This window comes from Nothobranchius furzeri, chromosome 12 (assembly GCF_043380555.1).
Source record: "Nothobranchius furzeri strain GRZ-AD chromosome 12, NfurGRZ-RIMD1, whole genome shotgun sequence".
Classification (NCBI taxonomy): Eukaryota; Metazoa; Chordata; class Actinopteri; order Cyprinodontiformes; family Nothobranchiidae; genus Nothobranchius; species Nothobranchius furzeri.
The window spans coordinates 25,440,992-25,460,521 of NC_091752.1; the positions used below are offsets into that span (position 1 = coordinate 25,440,992).

General features: G+C 44.5%; 1 protein-coding gene across 1 annotated transcript in view; it reads right to left on the reverse strand.

Annotated features, from left to right (window-relative positions):
- The window catches only part of lrpprc (leucine-rich pentatricopeptide repeat containing), a 68,747-nt gene that overhangs the window by 40,391 nt on the left and 8,826 nt on the right, over window positions 1-19,530 (reverse strand). The window contains exons 12-23 of the mRNA XM_015944617.3: window positions 14,467-14,585; window positions 14,297-14,387; window positions 13,597-13,666; window positions 11,964-11,991; window positions 11,575-11,632; window positions 10,799-10,899; window positions 9,995-10,072; window positions 9,773-9,844; window positions 9,538-9,651; window positions 9,319-9,449; window positions 8,927-9,012; window positions 1,929-2,136 (exon numbers count right to left, since the gene is read on the reverse strand). Of these exons, the coding sequence (XP_015800103.3) occupies window positions 1,929-2,136; window positions 8,927-9,012; window positions 9,319-9,449; window positions 9,538-9,651; window positions 9,773-9,844; window positions 9,995-10,072; window positions 10,799-10,899; window positions 11,575-11,632; window positions 11,964-11,991; window positions 13,597-13,666; window positions 14,297-14,387; window positions 14,467-14,585 (1,156 nt within the window). The remainder of the gene's footprint in view (window positions 1-1,928; window positions 2,137-8,926; window positions 9,013-9,318; window positions 9,450-9,537; window positions 9,652-9,772; window positions 9,845-9,994; window positions 10,073-10,798; window positions 10,900-11,574; window positions 11,633-11,963; window positions 11,992-13,596; window positions 13,667-14,296; window positions 14,388-14,466; window positions 14,586-19,530) is intronic.

Sequence of the window (19,530 nt, forward strand, 5' to 3'; positions counted from 1 at the left end):
CTAAATAGCTCTTTTTAGGCTGACACAACATGATGAAGTGAATTACAGATTTTTTTTGGCCGATCATCTCTTTCCCGCTCTGAGCCCGTCTTCTTGTGTTCCTCCATCCCTCTCCTGCCTCATCATCCACATCCTGCCAGCTCTTCATTTTGTTGGACTCATTAGCATTTACTGTCGCTAATCACTTCCTCAAGGATGGCAATCTGAGCTAGCTGCCAACTAGTGCGCTGGCAGGTTAGCACACACAATGTAGAGAGGACGGGCGTGAAGGCTAACGGGGCGGCGCGTGTGATGGGCTGTCAAGGGCTAATCTGGCGAAGAAGTGTTCATTAAGTCATTAGCGCTGACGCAACGATGAAATGGGTGCATGCGGGAGTGATGCCTGCTTTGTCCTCTTTTATCGCTTCCCTCCATCCCTCCTCTCCTCCACGACTGCCTGTTTGTCCGCTGACTGACGGAAGAGGTGGAGACGAGCAGATGGAGATAAAAAGAGAAGGGAGCAGGAAGACGGATTCTACACGAGTGCAAGAAGTCAAGTGATGTGGTGCTCAAATCTGCCCTGAAGCTTGGCTTCACACTTTGAACACACCTTTGGAGGAAGCAAAAAGGATCAAAACATCCCTTACTAGCAGTAATGTGAGCCTGCATCCGATCCAGATGCATTTAGTCTCATATGATTGTTCACTGAATCCTGCAGATTTCACTCTGGTAAATGTTTACTGTAAAACAATCAACTGAAACAAGTTTATGTGCAGGTCTGGCTCACCGGTGAAGCTCTAACAGCCAATAGGCATGATCAGAACGGTTCGGTTTGACTCGTGTTCACGGGCGTATAAGCTGGAGGAAATTCAACTGGCACTTGATTTGTGAGCGCGGCTGTGGCAAGCTGTTGTGCGTGTTGTGGCTGCTGTTGATGGCCCAGGAGTAAATTAGCCTGCTAATCTCACACAGGCAGTGATTATCAAGTGAACCTGGAAACTCTGTTTGTGTCAAAGAGCGCAGTTAAAGCAACACAAACAGCAGCAGGGGAGCACCGTCAGTGTGTGTGTTTGTGTGTGTGTGCAAAGGTTTGTTTCTTGTGCGGTAATGCACAAAAGGTAAACTGAATGAAAGCATGTGCAGGTTGTGTGTGGTGGGCCCCCTGACAGAGCACCGAGTGTCTATAGTAAATCAAGCAATTAGTGTTCTGTGCATAATTAACATGCTAATGAGTTGATCTAGTTGAAAGCCGCTGTCTCACTGAAAAGACACACACACACACACACACACACACACACACACACACACACACACACACACACACACACACACACACACACACACACACACACACACACACACACACACACACGATAACGTACACACTCAATAGAGCTGAAAGGTGGGGCAATCCCAGTGACCTCACAGCAAATGTTTGCTAACGTCTACTTGGAGATTTGAATTATGGGAGGAGGCATAGTGGGCCGTCTCTCTCTCTCTCTCTCCACATACACACTTCAATCTCAAACTATAGAGGAGGGTATTTTCAGGAAATCGGGGTGGGGGCTCATGGGAAAGGTTACAGCTGGCACATCCTCAAACAAACCTGGCGCTAACACACACACTAAAATAAATGAGCAATTTCCACATCCTCTCCCTTTCTGAATCACTGACCCAGATGATAACCTCAGCTATGATCACAGGGAGAGATGAGTGACTGGTTGAGATACATGCACACCCATGGAACACACACACACACACACGCACACCTGGCAACAGGCGTTGGCAGTTGAGACAAATCTGAAAACAAAAGTGTTGGCTGCTTAGTAAAGCACCTGAGCCATGAAACTCAAATATATTGCAAGTAAATGACATGTTTGAACACTGAATCTGGCTCACACAAGTTTGATATTCTCATCTGGGTTTTGTGATGAGGATGCCAGCTTTACCTGTCCAGGTAAGCAGTAACCAAAGGTGAGCAGAGATTAGCAGTGGGCTTTGCCAGTCCGAGAGTGAAGATGGTGTTCTGCAGCCGTCGGACGGTGGAGAAGTCGCCTTTGACCACTATGGTGCTGAGCATGTGGAAGACAGAGGTGATGAGGGCGTCACTTATCACCACCTCCTTCTCCTTCATCTCCTTCAGGATGTCCACCGCCTCTGTGGAGGAAGGAGGAGAAAAGAGAAATGGATCCCTGAGAGGAGTGGATAGATTCTCATCAAAAGCAGTGACCTGTGAGTGATTTGAAGGTAAAAAGAAAAAGTACAAATAAAAAGAACAAAAGACAAGAAGAAAGGGAGATGATGTGGAGAGATGAGGCGAGTGAAAGCAAGAGGTGGGCAGAGCTTGGCTCAGAGAGGACTAGGGTGTGTGAATATGATAAAAGGCCCCTTTAGCTAATTCCATGTGGGGAAAACATACTCATATTAGAACAGCATTTTGCACCCAGCAGGGATGCAAATCCAACCCCGTATAATGCCAACTCTGTGCTAATTGCTACTTGCAGTTTTCTAAACAAGACTACAATTACCGGACCCCTACAATGGAGGCCAGCTTTTTGCCGTGGCCATGTGGAAAGCACTTGGGGGGCTAAATTATAGGTATGTGGCAACAAGGGCCCGTCGTGGCCCCCGAAAGACCCCGGTAAGCGGGCTGAGGGGTGGATCAGCCTGGTCAAGTCGAGCTGGTAATGGAGGGCTTTTTACTGGGCTAAGCGCCCATCTGGCCAACACTGGGAGCTAAATGATGAAAAGGGAGCGGTGTATGTGTGGATGTGCATTACCAGGGTAAAGTAATTAAGATGCGTTTATGGTCTATTTAGACAGCTGCTAATGGGCTGTCAGTGATACAGCCGCTATCCACTACAGATACTAATCTATACAGCAAGACCAATGAGGAGGAGGAGGAGATGGGAGATGCAGAAACACTGAATATATCTGAATAATCTGCATTAAACACCCAGTTGCAGAGAAGTAATTACTTTGTGCTTAAAAACCACCAAACAAATTTTTTTTATTTTACTAGAGGAAATATGAACAAAAGCAACGTTTAAAACAACGACGTTACTAATGGAAGTTAGGTTTTTCAGTGACTTGTAATCTAATCGCGTTAATTTATTTGGCAGATGCTATAATATTTAACCTATAGGACATGTGATCTGTGGGGGAAACCGGAGTGCCTGGAGGAAACCCACACGTGCATGGGGAGAACACGCAACTCCAAGCAGAAAGGCCGCGGCCGAGTTATGAACTGGCAACCTTCGAGGCAACAGTGCCAACATCTGCGCCACCATGCAGCCCATGTGATAAATAGTCTTCCTTCCTTCTAATGCAGCTTCTGTTACTGATAAGAAAATGTGTGCATTACTATCATTCAGCAATGAGGAGTGTTGAAGCTAGCTGTCATCAGCTGATCGGCAGCTAAAGGGTTGGATGTGTACACCCAAGTGCCTTGTGGCCAGTAAGGAACGAGGAAGATTTAACCAGACTGCAGACGCGTGGAGACCTGCAGATTCGCTGCTGCAGGTCTACATCACACTGTCAGTTAACATTCATAGGCTCACCCATCTTGACTCGTGATGGGGAAGGCTGTTGTTGGTTTAGCATTTGACTAGTCGAAGCTGGCTGTTAGCATTAGCAACTCCACCACACAGCGGAACTCCCCCAGGCTTGTGTTATTAGTGGAGATAAAACATGAGTGTTGCAGAGCAAACAGAGTCAGTGGTAGAGTCATGTTGCTCTAAGCCAATCCAAAGCGAGATGTCCAAATATCAGGAAAAAGGACTCCAAATCCGGCCGTCTGAAACTGAACTGTGACCTGGCTCACTTCTAGTTCCTAGTACAACTAGGGATGTGTACTGAGAATAATCCGGCGATATGATAAAAATCATAATACGGGGAGACAATACAATACATTCAATATTAACCCTCCCACTGTCTTTATGGGTGACCCCGCGAGGAAAGTTGACCATTGAGCAGGATTGATGGTTTATCCCTTGAGGTCCACATGGCAGGGGTGAGGTGGTGCTCACCCCTGCCATGTGGACCCAAGCGATAAACCATCAACCCTGCTCAGTAGTCAACTTTCCTCGCGGGGTCACACCCATTACGACAGAGGGAGGGTTATAGTCAAATTTTAATACTTAAATTGGAAAACTCAAGTTCGACGCTTCTAAGACACATCCAGAGTTATCACAAGATCTCATTGTTCTGTCGGCGTGAAGGTGGCAAAAACGAATGCACACTAGCAGTCAGAGTTTAAATGGTACCAAACAAAAGCAATACAGTAAATGTTTGCATTTAAATTCTAAATTACAAAAACTGACTCACAGCTTCCGTAGTAACATATGAAATATCGCCATCTATCAGTGTATCGATATTTTCTCGAGTCTCTGTTAACAACAGATGTCTAATGCCATCTTGTTGCAGTTTGTGTAAGTTTTAGAAGAGGAGGAGGATGCAGTATTGTTGAGGCGTTTGAACTGAAGCAGAGAAGTAAGCGGTGTGGTTGCTTTGACACAGAAATACAGTAAATATTGGTTATCAGCCACAACAGTAATGATTTTTGTATCGATATCAGCACAAATGTGCATATCGGTGCATCCCTATTTAAAGGATTTTACACCTGCAACAAAACTATAAAGAAATCCTGCCTTAATAAACTCCTGGTGTGGAGAAAACAGGGCCACTGGCGAGCGCTTTGGCATCCTAATTTTAGTCCATCTCTCCATCAGCCTGCCTCCTTGTGCCAGCTGTCAACAAAAGGCTGTCACGAGCGTAATGGGACGCAGTAAAACCGAAGCGTGAATGGTGGGACAAGGGTGACTAGCTCTGGAGAAAAGACTCAAAAACAAGCAAGAGGTTAAAGACAGTGAGAGGAGAACAAATCCCGTCAGAGGAGTGAGGTTGTTCATCTGGATCTGAGTCTAAGGTCAGTAATGGAGGAGGGAAAAGAGCAATCAAGGTTTTAGATGACTAGTCAGCTGCTCGGTTATGGTTCCTCAAATAACAATGGTAAATAAATACAATAAATAAGTTCATTCAAAATCAAGCCTTTAACAGTCTTAGTTCATTTGCTAGTGAAGCAGAGTGGGAGAACTCAGTTTAACAGCTTCTAGAAACATCTTTAGCAACCATAAGGTATCACCTTTCATAAAACCATGTTAGTCTGATTAATAGCAGTTTTCCTTTATCTCAGCACTTGATTTTATTAACGTTTATGCACATCTTTTATTGAGACGCCAAAACATTTGAACAGGGATGAGGTCGGACCCTCAAATGTGGATTCTCTGGAGCAGATGTTGGATATTTTACTGTGATTGAGTTGTTGTGTTTGGGATTATTACTCTGTGTACGGACCAGCTTTGGTCAGACAGATTCCATCCTATTAGAATTATTTGTTACGTAGAAAATGTAATTGTTGACTCAAGATGTCGAGACCCAGCAAATGTAAAATAGACCAAACTAGCCAAGGAGAAATTATAAAAATAAAAGGATAATAATGTCACTGAAAACAGAATACCCTGCTCAAATTATCTAAACACTTTGATGCCATCAAAATCAATATGTGATAACCTCACCTGTCTGCACTTTTATTATTTCAGATGTGATCTTCCTATCCGACTCCCATCTCTCCCCCCGACTCCAGCTCTCTCCATCTCTGCATGACAGACCCTTTAATCACTGAGACCAATGGCTTGGAGATGATCTGCCCAAATGGAGCTACACTAGCTAACATCCCTCCGTCCACCATCAAAACCTCCCCCATGCCGTTCTCCCTTCATCGCCTCCCTTTATCTGTCCATTGAGCTAGTATGCATATCCATCAGCTCATCCGAGCATCATGGCCAGCACAGCGAGCCAGACCCCGCACACAAACACCAACAGATGGGGAGGCAGACAGGCCATGTAAACAAACATCACACAGCCCAATGGCTCATGTAATGCTCCATGACTTGACTGCAGGTGATGTATCTTTACAGAAGCACACACAGCACTAAAGAGGAGTCCAGGAACACCAAAAGACAGAACAAGATGTGTTTAGTAAAGTGGGGAGGTTGGACAGATAGAGGAAGAGGGCAAGGTCAGGTCAAAGAGATGCTCAGTGATAGAGGACTATTTAATAAAGCCAAAGGAGAGGAGTGAGGGGAGGTGAAAGCTGTGTTTAGCCTCTTGAATCCCATGTGGGTACAAGTGTCAGGTTCAGTGAGTCCCACAATAGACTCGTCATTCTGGCGTGAAATACACCAAAAGTATCAGTCGTTTTAGAGTCATCAGAAGGAACATAACGATTAGTGGATTTCTATGGCCGTGATTACTGAAGGACACTTCATGTCAATTTTGATGTAAATACCTACTAAGATTTCTTTACATTAAATCAAGGATAAATACAATTTTAAGTGCCAAAACCTGAAGCTTTATTAGGAACTGTTCTCTGAGCGTCTATATGAAACATTGTTGGGGCTCACAATGACCATGCAAATGAGCCCTGATAAATGGCCAAACCCAAACCAATAAAAAAGCCCCTGAGTGGAAAGACTGGCTTTTCCTATCAGGCAGAATACTCATCCATCCATCCGTTCTCTTCTGCTTATCCGGAGTCAGGTCGCGGGGGCAGCAGCCTAAGTCGAGAAGCTCAGACTTCCCTCTCTCCAGCCACTTGTGCCAGCTCTTCCGGGGGAATCCCAAGGCGTTCCCAGGCCAGGTGAGAGACATAGTCCCTCCACCGTGTCCTGAGTCTTCTTTTAGGTCTCCTCCCCGTTGGACGTGCCCTGAAAACCTCACCAGGGAAGCATCCAGAAGGCATCCCAACTAGATCCCCGAGCCACCTAAATGGGTCCCTCTCAACGTGGAGGAGCAGCGGATCTACTCCGTGCCCCTCCCGGATGACCGAACTTCTCACCCTATATATAAGAAAGAGCCCAGACTCCCTGGGGAAAAATTTCATTTCAGCCGCTTGTACCCGAAATCTCGTTCTTTTGGTCAGGCAGAATAATGAATATTAAACGGGAAACTCTGCAGTGAGCTTTAGTGCTACCAAAGTTAATATACTGCTGAAAATGAAGAGGGTTGTGACATGCAGATTTAAGGGTGTATGTCCAAGCTTGAGAGGCGTTAAACCAGCTTTTCTCAGAACAAAGCATTTCTCTGTGACCATTACATTAGTCATTTATATAGGAAAGCCGGTTAAAGATGGCACAAACCTTTTGGCATGCTATATTAGACATTCCAAGCTACCTACGTTTAACAACGAGGTAATAGTGGTTTTAAATTCCAGGGCCACTTTAAAAAAGGTTCTTGGTTTTAGAAAGATGAATAAGGATATCATTTGCAACTCAAAAAAATGTGGGCATGGCTCATTCCTTTACAGCACACACTAGGCCTCTACAACCCCCAAGGTGCTTAATGAGTCAGAGGACTTCAAAGCACTTTACACTACAGTCAGTCATTTATACACTGATGGTGAGGAGCTGCATTGTAACCACAGCTGCCCTCGGGCACACCGACAGAAGCAAGGCTGTGGTACAGAGGTGCCACTGGCCACTTCGGATCACCACCAGCAGGCGAGGAGGGAGAAATTACTTTACTGAGGACGCAAGGACCGACACAGACTGAACCTGGGTTCAAATCGGCAAACCATCTATTACAGGGTGAACTCTTAACCCCTGAAACAAGCTGTCCACAAGGCGGATTTAAGGTGGTAAAAAAAAGTTGTGAAAAGAATGAAATCAAGGGTAAAGTAAAGCAAAAACAGAGCAGAGGTGGGATGGGAGGATTTGAAGCAAAAGCAAAAAACAACAAAACCATTATAAGCTGGCGAGAAACAAAGCGAGATGCCAGGAGACGTGATCTTCAGCTGGGCCTGGTGTGTGCTGGGAGCCAGGCGGCCCAGCGTCTGGGTGGGGACAGGCTAACATCAAGGTTAGCCATGTGTGCTAATGTGGCTGACAAGCCTTGCCTCCATATGCGCACTCTGGCTAATGGCAAATGCATTGAGCGCTGCCTATACACACCCAAACACACACACACACACACACACACACACACACACACACACACACACCAAACGTTGTGCCACCAAATGCCTTTTGCATGAATTCACATGCAAATTTGTGTGTGTGTGTGTGTGTGTGTGTGTGTGTGTGTGTGTGTGTGTGTGTGTGTGTGTGTGTGTGTGTGTGTGTGTGTGTGAGATGTTCAAGCACTTTGGCGGACATGATCTGCCATTAGCATGAAGGCAGATTTCAATAATTCTGGAAAAATACACACAGTCCTGTAATTTTCCCCCTCTCTCATTTCGCACTGACGTGTCAGTGTGTGTGTGTGTGTGTGGGGGGGGGGGGGCAAGACAATGACAAGCTTTGAGAAGGATGAGAAAAGAGGGTCGGATAGAGAGACAGAGGCAGAAATGGAGAGGAAGTGATGAGGGGAGGAGAGGAAAGACGAGAGCAGACAAGGGAAACAGTTCGCCTGTCAGTGGATGCAAAGAAGCAGAGCAGCAAAACTGATGGTAATTGGGTCTTCGATGGGCAGAAGGAAACCCACCGTAGAATTCCGAAAATGGCCCGCTAATATGGTTTCAGGGAGCCAGAAAGATTGAGGCAGGGTTGGTGACGTACACATAATAAATGAAGCACACACACACACACACACACACACACACACACACACACACACACACACACACACCACACACACACACACACACACACACACACACACACACACACACACACACACACACACACACACACACACACACACAGAGGCATGGGGCTTTGAACATGAACACCATAAAGAGAGGGGTTGGTTAATTAATTTAGAAGGACAATACTTAAATCTGCAATAGATTAGAGAAAATTTGGTTTGCACTTTTAGGATTAAATAAATTGGCCTTAAGTTGCCATTCAACGAAATGCCAAACAAAATTCTGCAGCTCGGAGGAACTTACCCTCAACTCTGTCATTTAAAGCGAGCGTCCTGACCAGTGCGAGGTATTTAGCAGGATCCAGCGCCACCGATGAGTCCTTACGACTCCTGAAAGCAGACATGGAAAAAGAGAGGGAGCTTTGATTAATGCAATCCAACAGTAATGCGGCTCATCTATTAGACGTTGTCAAAGTTCAGTCAGATGCTGGAAGCAGGTGGTGAAAGAGGAGGAGGGGGAGGAAATCAGGGAGGAAGAGGGGAGAGTTTCCTGTGTTTCAGTTAACCAACAGAGCGGCTGGACCCTGCATTAATGTCTCCCCTAATACCACTCAAGTTAAACTTTAATGGCTTACTACTGACCGCAGTGCAGCCTAGTGTGTGTGTGTGTGTGTGTGTGTTTCCTACTGCACTCACATCTCCCTCTTCAGGTTGAGCGCCTCCTCTACATTGTTGAGGCGACAGCACAGGTTGATGAGGGTGGCGTAAGCCCCGGCCGTCATCTCCTCTTCGTGCTGCTGCTTCAGCTCCAGGGCGCGCTGCAGGTTCTGATCAGGCAACAGAGCCATGAGAAAAATAAAGGCCCGAGCAAGCATCGAAAGCCAGAAAACAGACAGTCTCACTAGACCGGGTTACCTCCTCAGCACTCAGAGCATGGATGATGTTTCTAAGAACTGATCCTAACGGTTTGTTTTCTGCAACCAGTTCCGCCAGTTTTTTCTCAAGCACCGAAACATTGTTCTCGAGTCCCTGAAGGAGAAAATAAGACGTTAGATCTTTTATAACATATTACAGGTTTTATTTAGGCGGATCATTCTGTCAAATTAGTTTCTAAACATCATTTTATGCGTTCTAGATCTGTCCTACCTACCGTGGCACGATGAGGAGCTAATGCCGACCCATCTGACCCCGTTTCTGTGAGATCCACCAAAGCCATCACATCCTGAGAAACACACACTTATAAGCATCGACATTAATTGGGTGTTTATGTTTTCTTAAGTGTTTATTTTATAAATATAATGTGTATATCACCTAAGACTACATCATGGAGCTATGTTTGGGACCAAAGGGAGGAAAGAGAGGGAGTGTGTACCTTGAGGAGTTCAGGAACATGATGAGACTCTAGAAGATTCTTAATTCCTCTGTAGATGTTTAGTGGAATGGTAACGTTCTAATAAAAAGGAAACATACAGAAAAGATTTAGTTATTAACAGAACGGAAAACTTAAATCAAAAGCTAATTAACACCAACATTAAGCTAAAAAACCAAACGTTTTTAAATAAGCTAAACCTAAACCCAGTGTTGTTGAACTGCATTTGGTGTCTAACTACATCTTTGTAAGCTTAGAAATTTGGATTACATTACGCTACAAATAAGAATATATTTTCATTTAGAAAGTTGAAACACTGATCAAATTTATTTGATGACATTTTTAGTTAAATTAATTAAAACGTGCACATTAACAAAAAAAATCCATTTTAAATCCACAGGGATCTTGGCTCTTATGTAGAAACAAACATTCAAAAACTATAAAAATAATTTAATAATGTAAATAAATAAACTATTACAATTGAGAGAGAATTTCTAAACATTTTAACCTTCTAAATCTTTAGTTATGAGTTGTAAAGTCAGAGATTTAGACATTTATAATTTGTTGGGAAAACCTAAAGACCCAAACAGCTGAACATGGTTAATTTGTAAGTGATTGAATTTCTCTTCATTGTAATTTATCTGATTTACTTTCCCCATTGAGACTAATTAATTTCCTGATCTCTGCCTCTTTTTGATTGCTTTTCAGATAATAGATGGAAATCTCAATATTTAGATAAAACAAGCACACTAAGTCAGGAGGGGATGACAGAAGCGAGTGTGGGGAGACCTCTTCATGAGTGTGTACCTGCGCCTGTAGCTTATTGAAGAGATGCCGCAGTTTGTCCTCCTGCACCTGCCCCTCTGACATGTTGTCAACCAGATTGTAAAGGAAGTAGCCTACAGTATCTGGACACACACACACAAACACACACACTGAGCAGTCGTCTTGGGAATAAATTTCATTTGCCACCGTGTCAGTCACTGCATCCATTTGTGCATTCATACTATTTTCTGTAACCTCTGCAGAGTGTGAGGTTGTGTCGTTTCTGCTGACAGAAGCTGCTTTGGGTCTGCGGTTTGAGTGAACGTACGGCGGCTGGCGCTGACAGCTTCCTCTTACTTCAGCGCTCACACACTAACGCAGACGTGTTTGCAGATGTCGTCTAACTGGATGTGACATGGATAACAGTCTCCATCGCTCCCACCAGCACACACACCAGTCTTAGAACTGGATCCTCTCTGACACACACACACACACACACACACACACACACACACACACACACACACACACACAGAGGCTGTGTCTACTCAGTGCTGTGTCAGCAACCAAGCTCTATTTCCCATCACTGGACAGCGTAGGTCTTTCACCAGCATGCTAACACACACGGGTTGCACTGAATGATGCAGGAAACATAACTGTTTAAGAGAAAAACAGGAGGTGTGTGTGTGTGCGTGTGTGCATGTGTGTGTGTGTGTGCATGCGTGTGCAAGTGTGTGTGTGCGTGTGTGTCCATGTGTGTGCGTGCGTGTGCAAGTGTGTGTGTGTGTGTGTGTGTGTGTGTGTGAATGTTTCCTCACCAGCAGGCTTTGAGCTCCCAGTGGAGAAGCGTTGATCTTTGTAGAGAAGCTCAACAATCTAGAAGATTAAAATACAAACAATAATATTTATTTACACAACAGGGACAAGAGGTCACATGACAGAGTGGAACTTTTATTACTTTAATAACCAGTTTTTAACCATTATTTTATTATTACACCAAGTATACTTTGCCCCACTGTCTCAACTAAAAACCCATTCACTTCCAGCCTGTTATTGCACTTCTCTATTTTAACCAAACTTTGAGATAAATACCTGAACACGTCTCAGTCGACTAGTAATAAATAAATAGGTGCTTATCATTCTGTACGAGAAACAGAGCACATCATGTATAATCTTAATTTCACGATCATGTCTGCGTGTGTTTTACCTTTGCCATGCTCTCAACATCTGAAGACCTGTAGGGGGCAGTAGAGGACAGCAAATGAGCATTCTACTGAAAAGCATCAGTCCTACCAGACAAACTCAGACAAACTTGTCTGAGTTTATAGACACGTTTTGCTGTTTAGCTTTGAAATGCCCAAACAGACAAATGCATCTATTTCACGACTGACATTCTGGTTTTTGTACAAAACTCTGAAATGTAAATTTCTTTTTGTGGTTTCATCTTCTTTTAGTTAAGCATAAAAACCTTGAGAAACGCAGCTTTCTACACGTCATCTCGACACTGACAGCATCATGTTGCCATAGTGACTGAACTGACAGCATAACACAGTGCAGATTAAGAACGAGCGACAGATTTTCCAGTTTGACACTCTCCATACCACAGTACAGCAGAGCGGAGATGGCAGTACAAAAGTCTGGCAAACCACAAAAGAGAAAGTCACTCACACACACACATACACACACACACACACACACAAAATGATGACAATGTCTGACATCCCTGGCGTTGTCAGCGAGATGGTGGAAAGGAGGAGAGAGGGGGAGATGAGGGGAGAGAAGAAGAGGTCTTTAATGATTAAATTATCCCCTGACCTTGTCTTTGACAGGGCCAGGTCCTGCATAGCGAAGACACGGCACTCACAAACACACACATCACCGCTCCCCAAGTGACAAGCCCAATTATGACCCTGTCAGGCAGCCTAACCATCAGAGTAGTGTGTGTGTGTGTGTGTGTGTGTGTGTGTGTGTGTGTGTGTGTGTGTGTGTGTGTGTGTGTGTGTGTGTGTCGAGCCGAGGAGAAGAAGGGGATTCAGTCACAAAAAAGGGCCAATAATTAGTGAAGACTAGAGAAGACCGTGCTGCAGATAAGAGAATGTTCAGTCTTTTCAAAATAAAATAAAAAAGATCAATAAAATAAAGATCCACAGAGATGATTAGGAGCACGTTACAACAACAAAAAACACACAAGCTGAAGCTTAAAGTTAAGTTCAGCCGAGCGCGTTTCAGCTCAGTGAAAGTAAAAACTTTAGTCCCTGCAGGCAAGTCAGCACTTTACTCCTTGATTCACTTCCAGTGCCGCTCAGGGGCTGGAGTGGTTCTGCGTGGCTGTGTAGTGCTAAACTGTAAATATTCATAAACACCCCTTCAACAAATGCCTGTGAGTCAGACACTGGTCCTTAGGCTAGCCGTGTGCGTGCGTGCGTGCGTGCATGCATGCGTGCGTGTGTGTGTGTGTGTGTGTGTGTGTCAGAGTGAGAGAAAATGCAACCAGCACAGAAGCCTAGGATAGTGGTGGGCATCTGCTAATTTACATATCTCCCACGGTGCTTTGGGGTGAGAGCTGAGGGATGAGGGTCTCCATATGCATGAAGCACCCATGTATATGTGTGTGTATGTGTGTCGTAGTGTCCTCCCTGCAGCTGCCGGCATGCACAGATGATTGTGGACGGTGTGAGAGGCTGCACATGTCACAGTCACAGCATATGTGACCTCCACCGAGCTACAGGCCTGCCTAAAACGCCAGTTTGGGGCTTTGAGGCCAAATATGTACAAATAAGAGATGTAAAGTGATGCGGAATATAGAACGACATAAACAGAGGCCAGGCTAATTGACTCACCTTTTGAAGCCTCCGATGAGGCCGGTGCGGAAAGTCATGAGATCCAGTGGTGGGAAAGAGGGGTCCGACACTGAAACATGGGGAACTTGTAAGATTCATGTGATAAAGTGTCTGTAGCAGATTGTCTTTGTTTTGCTTGAAAAGTAAATTAAATGGTTAGTTCTTCTATTCCGACTTTCCCCACAGGACTAAAATTAGCCAAAATAAATGTTGAGATTCATTGAAAAGGTTTTTACTGGTTTGGTTCTGTTTTATCTGATTGTCTCATGTATTATTTCAGCCTATCTGATCAAAATGAAGTGCAAAGAGCCCTCCTGCACCAGTGCTGTATGTTTCCTTTGGTTTTCTCCAAAAACTTCTGTAGGTGGAGTGTGCTCATGCTAATAATACATATCAACAGCAGTGAGCTAGAATATATCAAACATCACAAAACTATTTACACGTGAGGCAAAAAATAAAGTAATCAGGCAACACAGGGAGAATAAACGGAGCCAGATATGTTGCAGCGAGTGTTTGAGACTAAAGGATGAAAGAAAGAAAACAGGAAGACCTATCCATTATTTACCGATTCCTCTCCTGCTGCAGGATGAGGCGCTTCTCACTTTTATTTTTTTACCAATTCACACAGACTAATCTCTTAAAAGGCCTAGTAAGTACGGAGCAGCAAGAGGGCAAAGTGTGTGCGTGTGTGTGCGCTTACATAGGTCATACAGCTTGGCCAGGTCTCTCGTAGCCAAGGAGCGAGCTTCAGAGCACTTAAAGACCTCAGAATCCACGGAGATGCCTTCCTCCTGAACAGCAAGTGATGTTTTAATCAGAAAACGTCTTAATAAAAGGGTCAGTGTGAGCAAACGCCGGCTGGCTAGTTACCTTCAGGGCTTGATGAGCTTCCTCAATGCTGGAGAAGACAGGGAGGATGTAGTGGGGCAAAGTGTCAACGTCAAGGGACACTCCAAGCTCCTTCATGCCCTTTATCACCTCCATCACACCTATGACACACACACACACACACACACACACACACACACACACACACACACACACACACACACACACACACACACACACACACACACACACACACACACACACACACACACACACACACACACGTAAGTGTTTGTGTGGACATCCACTGACTTCCATTCATTTTAATGACTCCACTATGCCAAACCCATAGCCTAATCAATGGGGTTCTATTCCTAACCCTAAAGCAGGGGTGCCCAATCCTGGCCCTGGAGAGCCAGAATCCAACAGGTTTTAGTTCAACCCTGCTTCAACGCACCTTATTTAAATCAGCAGGTGAGAAGCTGGCCTCTGCACAGCCTGATGAGATGCTGCAGGTAATTTGAGCTCTGAATCAAGTGTGTGTGAGAGCAGAGAAACCTCCAGTACAAGGGTTGGGCACCCCTGCCCTAACCTAAATTAAAGGCTAATTGACAGCACACCTGTAAAACCACTTTTTAGGGTGCTTAGCATGGTGTGTGGACCAGCAAGATCTCCCCACAATGTAAAAATGTCCACACGTTACAGGTTAAACATATAAGGACAAGTACACACACATGATCTTATTCTCTTGCCTCAGTGCCAAGTGTGTGTGTGTGTGTGTGTGTGTGTGTGTGTGTGTGTGTGTGTGTGTGTGTGTGTGTGTGTGTTTCTAAAACACACACACACACACACACACACACACACACCACACCCTTCGCTGTTACAATGCGAATGGCTGCTTCCTGCTCCGCCTCAGTACTGGTGGATAAACACAGAGTACAGGCACGCACTTGGCCTGACGTGGACTTTTTCACCCTGTTCTCCAGCAGAACCCTAAGGTCCCGCCCCGGGGAAGAAGGCCGAAAGAGCCACATGCATATGGAAGAGCCACACAAACCCTCAAAGAGCACACACACTTGGGCAGCACTTTGCACACATCTGGGAGAATGTCGATAAAAAGGACAGAAAGGGCGCAGAAACACAAACTTGTGTGTCTGGTAAACAGCGGCACAGCTAAAATATCAACCCATCCAAAGTATGTGCTAAATAGGAACACATCAAGTGTACCAATACACCTCTCTACTTCTTTAAGTGCTTCCTTGAGTTGACACACCTGAAAATGTGTGTATTTAAAGCCTACTCAGGTTCTGAAACACACACATTTGTGTATATATAGATCTGTGTGTTTGTGTATCCCATTGGGACGCATGTATTCACCTGTCAGGCTCTTTAGATGAATAAAAGATGAGTTCTGGGCTTTTATACACCATTAAACCCCAAGGTTAGGCTGCCTTTTCCCAGGTAGGGCTGCCTGGACCACTCCATCTATCCAGACCCCCCGTATCATTCATTCATCTGACCCTATTTTGATCCATCTATGAAGAAAAGGTAAACAGGCAATCCTTCTCTTTCTTCTCAATGGAAGATCCATCCACTCTGCTGTCCGTCGGTTCATTCTTACCAACTCATCACTTTCATCCAGCGTTGGTTTTATGAAAGAAGTGAGGGAGCACCTGCTCTCTTCCTGAATAATCCATAATCAATTTCACAGCGAGCCAAACAGAGAACAAGTGAATGGAGAGCAGGAATATAAATATATATGGGCTCACCATAACGCAGCTTCTGGACATGAAATTCAAAGATCTTCAGCACTTTTCATCTGTGCTGTGAGGACACAGCTAGTCACGTTGTTGACCAAGGAGCTTTTAACCTTTTGAACTTGTTTCTCTTCTCTCTCAACATTTAAAGTCTGAGGAAAGGACAGGCTTTCTAAACTGGGTCCTATGTTCCTCTCCGCTTTGGATGGGAGACATCGATGCCACAAAAACCTTTGTAATGGGACTCATTAACTGACGATGGTAAAAATATAATTGGGAAAAAGTTTTAAAGAAGAAAAATCTAACAAATCTAAAAAAATAAAAATGAAGAAGAAAAAGCAAAAGAAGAAGAAGCAGATGTTTGTCTCCATCACAGCACTGGCGCTAAGCCCACCCAACATCTCTACAAACAGAGAACTGTGATTGGACCTGCCTACACTAAAGCCTGATTTATGCTTCTCCGTCTGCGTCAATGCAGAGACACGCAACGCCATTATCCGTCTTTGCGTAGGGCTCCGGCAGGCACGCAAGTACGTACGGAGTCGAGCCCACTTTTTCAAACATCCGTCGAACGAGACGGATTACGCAAGCTTGTGATTGGTCAGGACGCCGCTGTTGTTTACAGCGCCGCCATTGCAAAGAGAGCCGAGGATAACCAGCGGCAGACACGGAGAAGCTTGACGAATACCTCACGAAAAAACTCAAAAAATGTGAACGTTTAATTCTCCCGTGACTGGAGGAGTGAAAAGATACGCAGCAAGCGTTTTATTTGTGGACGGAAATGACAGGAAACGTGGGTTTAAAGGTGGGGAGCGCATGAAGAGGTGGGAGAATGAGAGACAAATATGTCCGTGTTAAAAGTCTCTTATATACACAAAAAACACAATATAAACACACGATCTTGGACTGATACATGACATGATACCACAGAACAGCGCTACGCCCTCTGTTGTCCTGCCGGGCAATTGCTTTGCAACACTCTCCAGGAGACGGAGAAGTATGAGAGCAAAAAGCTTCCGTCAATCCGTGCGTGTCTGTCCCTTGCGGAGCTGACGGAGAAGCATAAACCAGGCTTTAGTCGAACCAGTGGTAGACTTGCTGAGACTACGATGGAGCGGTAGACCGACCTGCCGAGTGAAATCTTTTGTCTAGGTTTCTAGGCTAAGATGCAGAGGTCGTTCTGATCTGAACACGTATCGAAACACTCCCGAGCCCTTTTAACCACAAAGACAACAGGTAACATGCTGGTGAGCATTTGTTTTGCTCCACCAACCTCTAGAGCACATATGTCAGAGTCAAGGCCCGTGGGCCAGATGCGGCCCGCGGAGCATTTTTATGTGGCCCGCGAGATAAATATCAAAATTATATTAAAACTGGCCCGCTGGCCGATTTTACCGCAAAGACTTCAACTCCCATGATGCTTTGTGGCGTTAGCGCGGAGCCGACGCGCCCCCTCCTTTGTGTTTTTTCCAGCGCCTGCTGCCGGTGTCTGCAGCTCCGCTGTCTCGGACAAACTAAACACTCCTCTCACTCAGCGCCGAGTTCACTCAGCTATTTTCTGACGTTGAAGCCCAGAAACGGAGATTCTAGCCGCTCAGTAATGTGTTCACGACTGAAAGAGAAAGTTTTCCAACTAACGTCCAGACAGAGCTGATATAACTCCAGCGAACAGCGACACGCTCAAACCAGCACGACTCTGTGGTTGCTGTCGTGTTTCCTCCACGACACACAACAACGTGGTCCAGCTGCTCAGACATGTTCATCAGCACAAACCTATGTGAGCACCTGTTGTCATCTAATGTTGTCATTATTATGATGAAGATGAACAAAACAACAGGAGTCTCCTCCTCAGCTCAGATCAACCCCATGATGCAGGTATCTGGCTGGAACAGGTGAGCATCACAGTAAACCAGTGGAGCAAACTGAGCTTTAAATATTTAGGTTTTATGCTCTTTTTCTGCTCCAAAACATGAAAGTTAACAGGTGAGATCATTTAAGATAAAATGATATTTTTATTTTGTTGTTGGCCCGTGAGAAAATATTTAACCTACAGTAAACAGGAAGTGGAAAGGCTGCAGATAGATGAATAGAATAGAAAATCCCTTTATTGTTCCTCAGTGGGGAAAGCTAGATGTCACAGCAGCGATGACACGTATTACAGGAGAAAAAAAGGAGAATAAAAATAAGAAAAATGAATAAACAAGAAAACATAAATCCTGAATAGATTTTAAAAGTACTGAATATACCACAAGTAATGAATACCACTGATGTGTTTTATTTGTCTCGTGTGTAATTTGGTTATTCCACATTCAGTGTTAATGCAGAAATATTTTTGTTTCCAAATTTAAAGGTTCAAAATTGCATACATGTTGATAAAGAAAATGTGCAAATTTACCGTCACTTTTTCAAAAAATATTAAGTTTGGCCCTCGACTCCGTCCCAGAGTTTCATTTCGGCCCCTTGTGAGTTTGAGTTTGACACCGCTGCTCTAGAGGACTAAAACGACCTCTCTTTTAAATAACAAACTCAAACATTACAAAAATTAAACATTTAAACAATTTCCCTGCATTGAAAACCTCGTTTCAATAATAACGGCTGTAAAATAAGCAGCCAGCATGTCTTCAGTCCTGCAGCTTTTTTGTTTGCTCAAGAAAAAAAAATAAAATCTCCAAATCATTGTAACCTCTTTCACTGACCTTTCATTTAGTTTTAGTTGAATTTGAACCAGTTGCTGACTAAACTACTGACAGAGTAACTCTTTGTTCCTGTAACCTGTCCAGAGAGAGGCTCTGCGACTCATGCAAGGAAACTGCACATTTTTAGGACATTCTGTAATTTTGCCCTCAAACAGGCACCGACAATCACAACCCAGTGAGACAGGGTTTAAAGGTGAACAAAACTAACTAAATAACTGGTGAGACAGGCGCCAAAAGTTCACATCTCTCTCTTAATAATTCTCATACTTTTACCTTCCTCCATGTTTTTGACAGGGAAGAAAAGCAAGAAGAATCGGACACCTGACACACCATCCACGCAGGAAGTATCAAACAGTGAGTTAAGCATGGCAGCGGTCACAAAGTATCACCATCAGATTCATGTCTGCAGGTTAACTGTCACACACGGGAAGTGAGGAGGGAGAATAGGAGAGGAAAAGAGGAGTGGAGTGAACCGGTTGCTGCCATCTCCTCCCATCTCTGGACATGAGTACCTGTCACTTTCTCTTTTCTTTCTCCTCCTACACCATCTGCCTCTCCATCCCTCCTCATCAGCGACTTAAGGTGGACTGTTGCTGCCAGGCAGAGGCAGGTCTAAAACTAGAAGCTAGAGTCATTGAAGCAGCTAAAGCTGC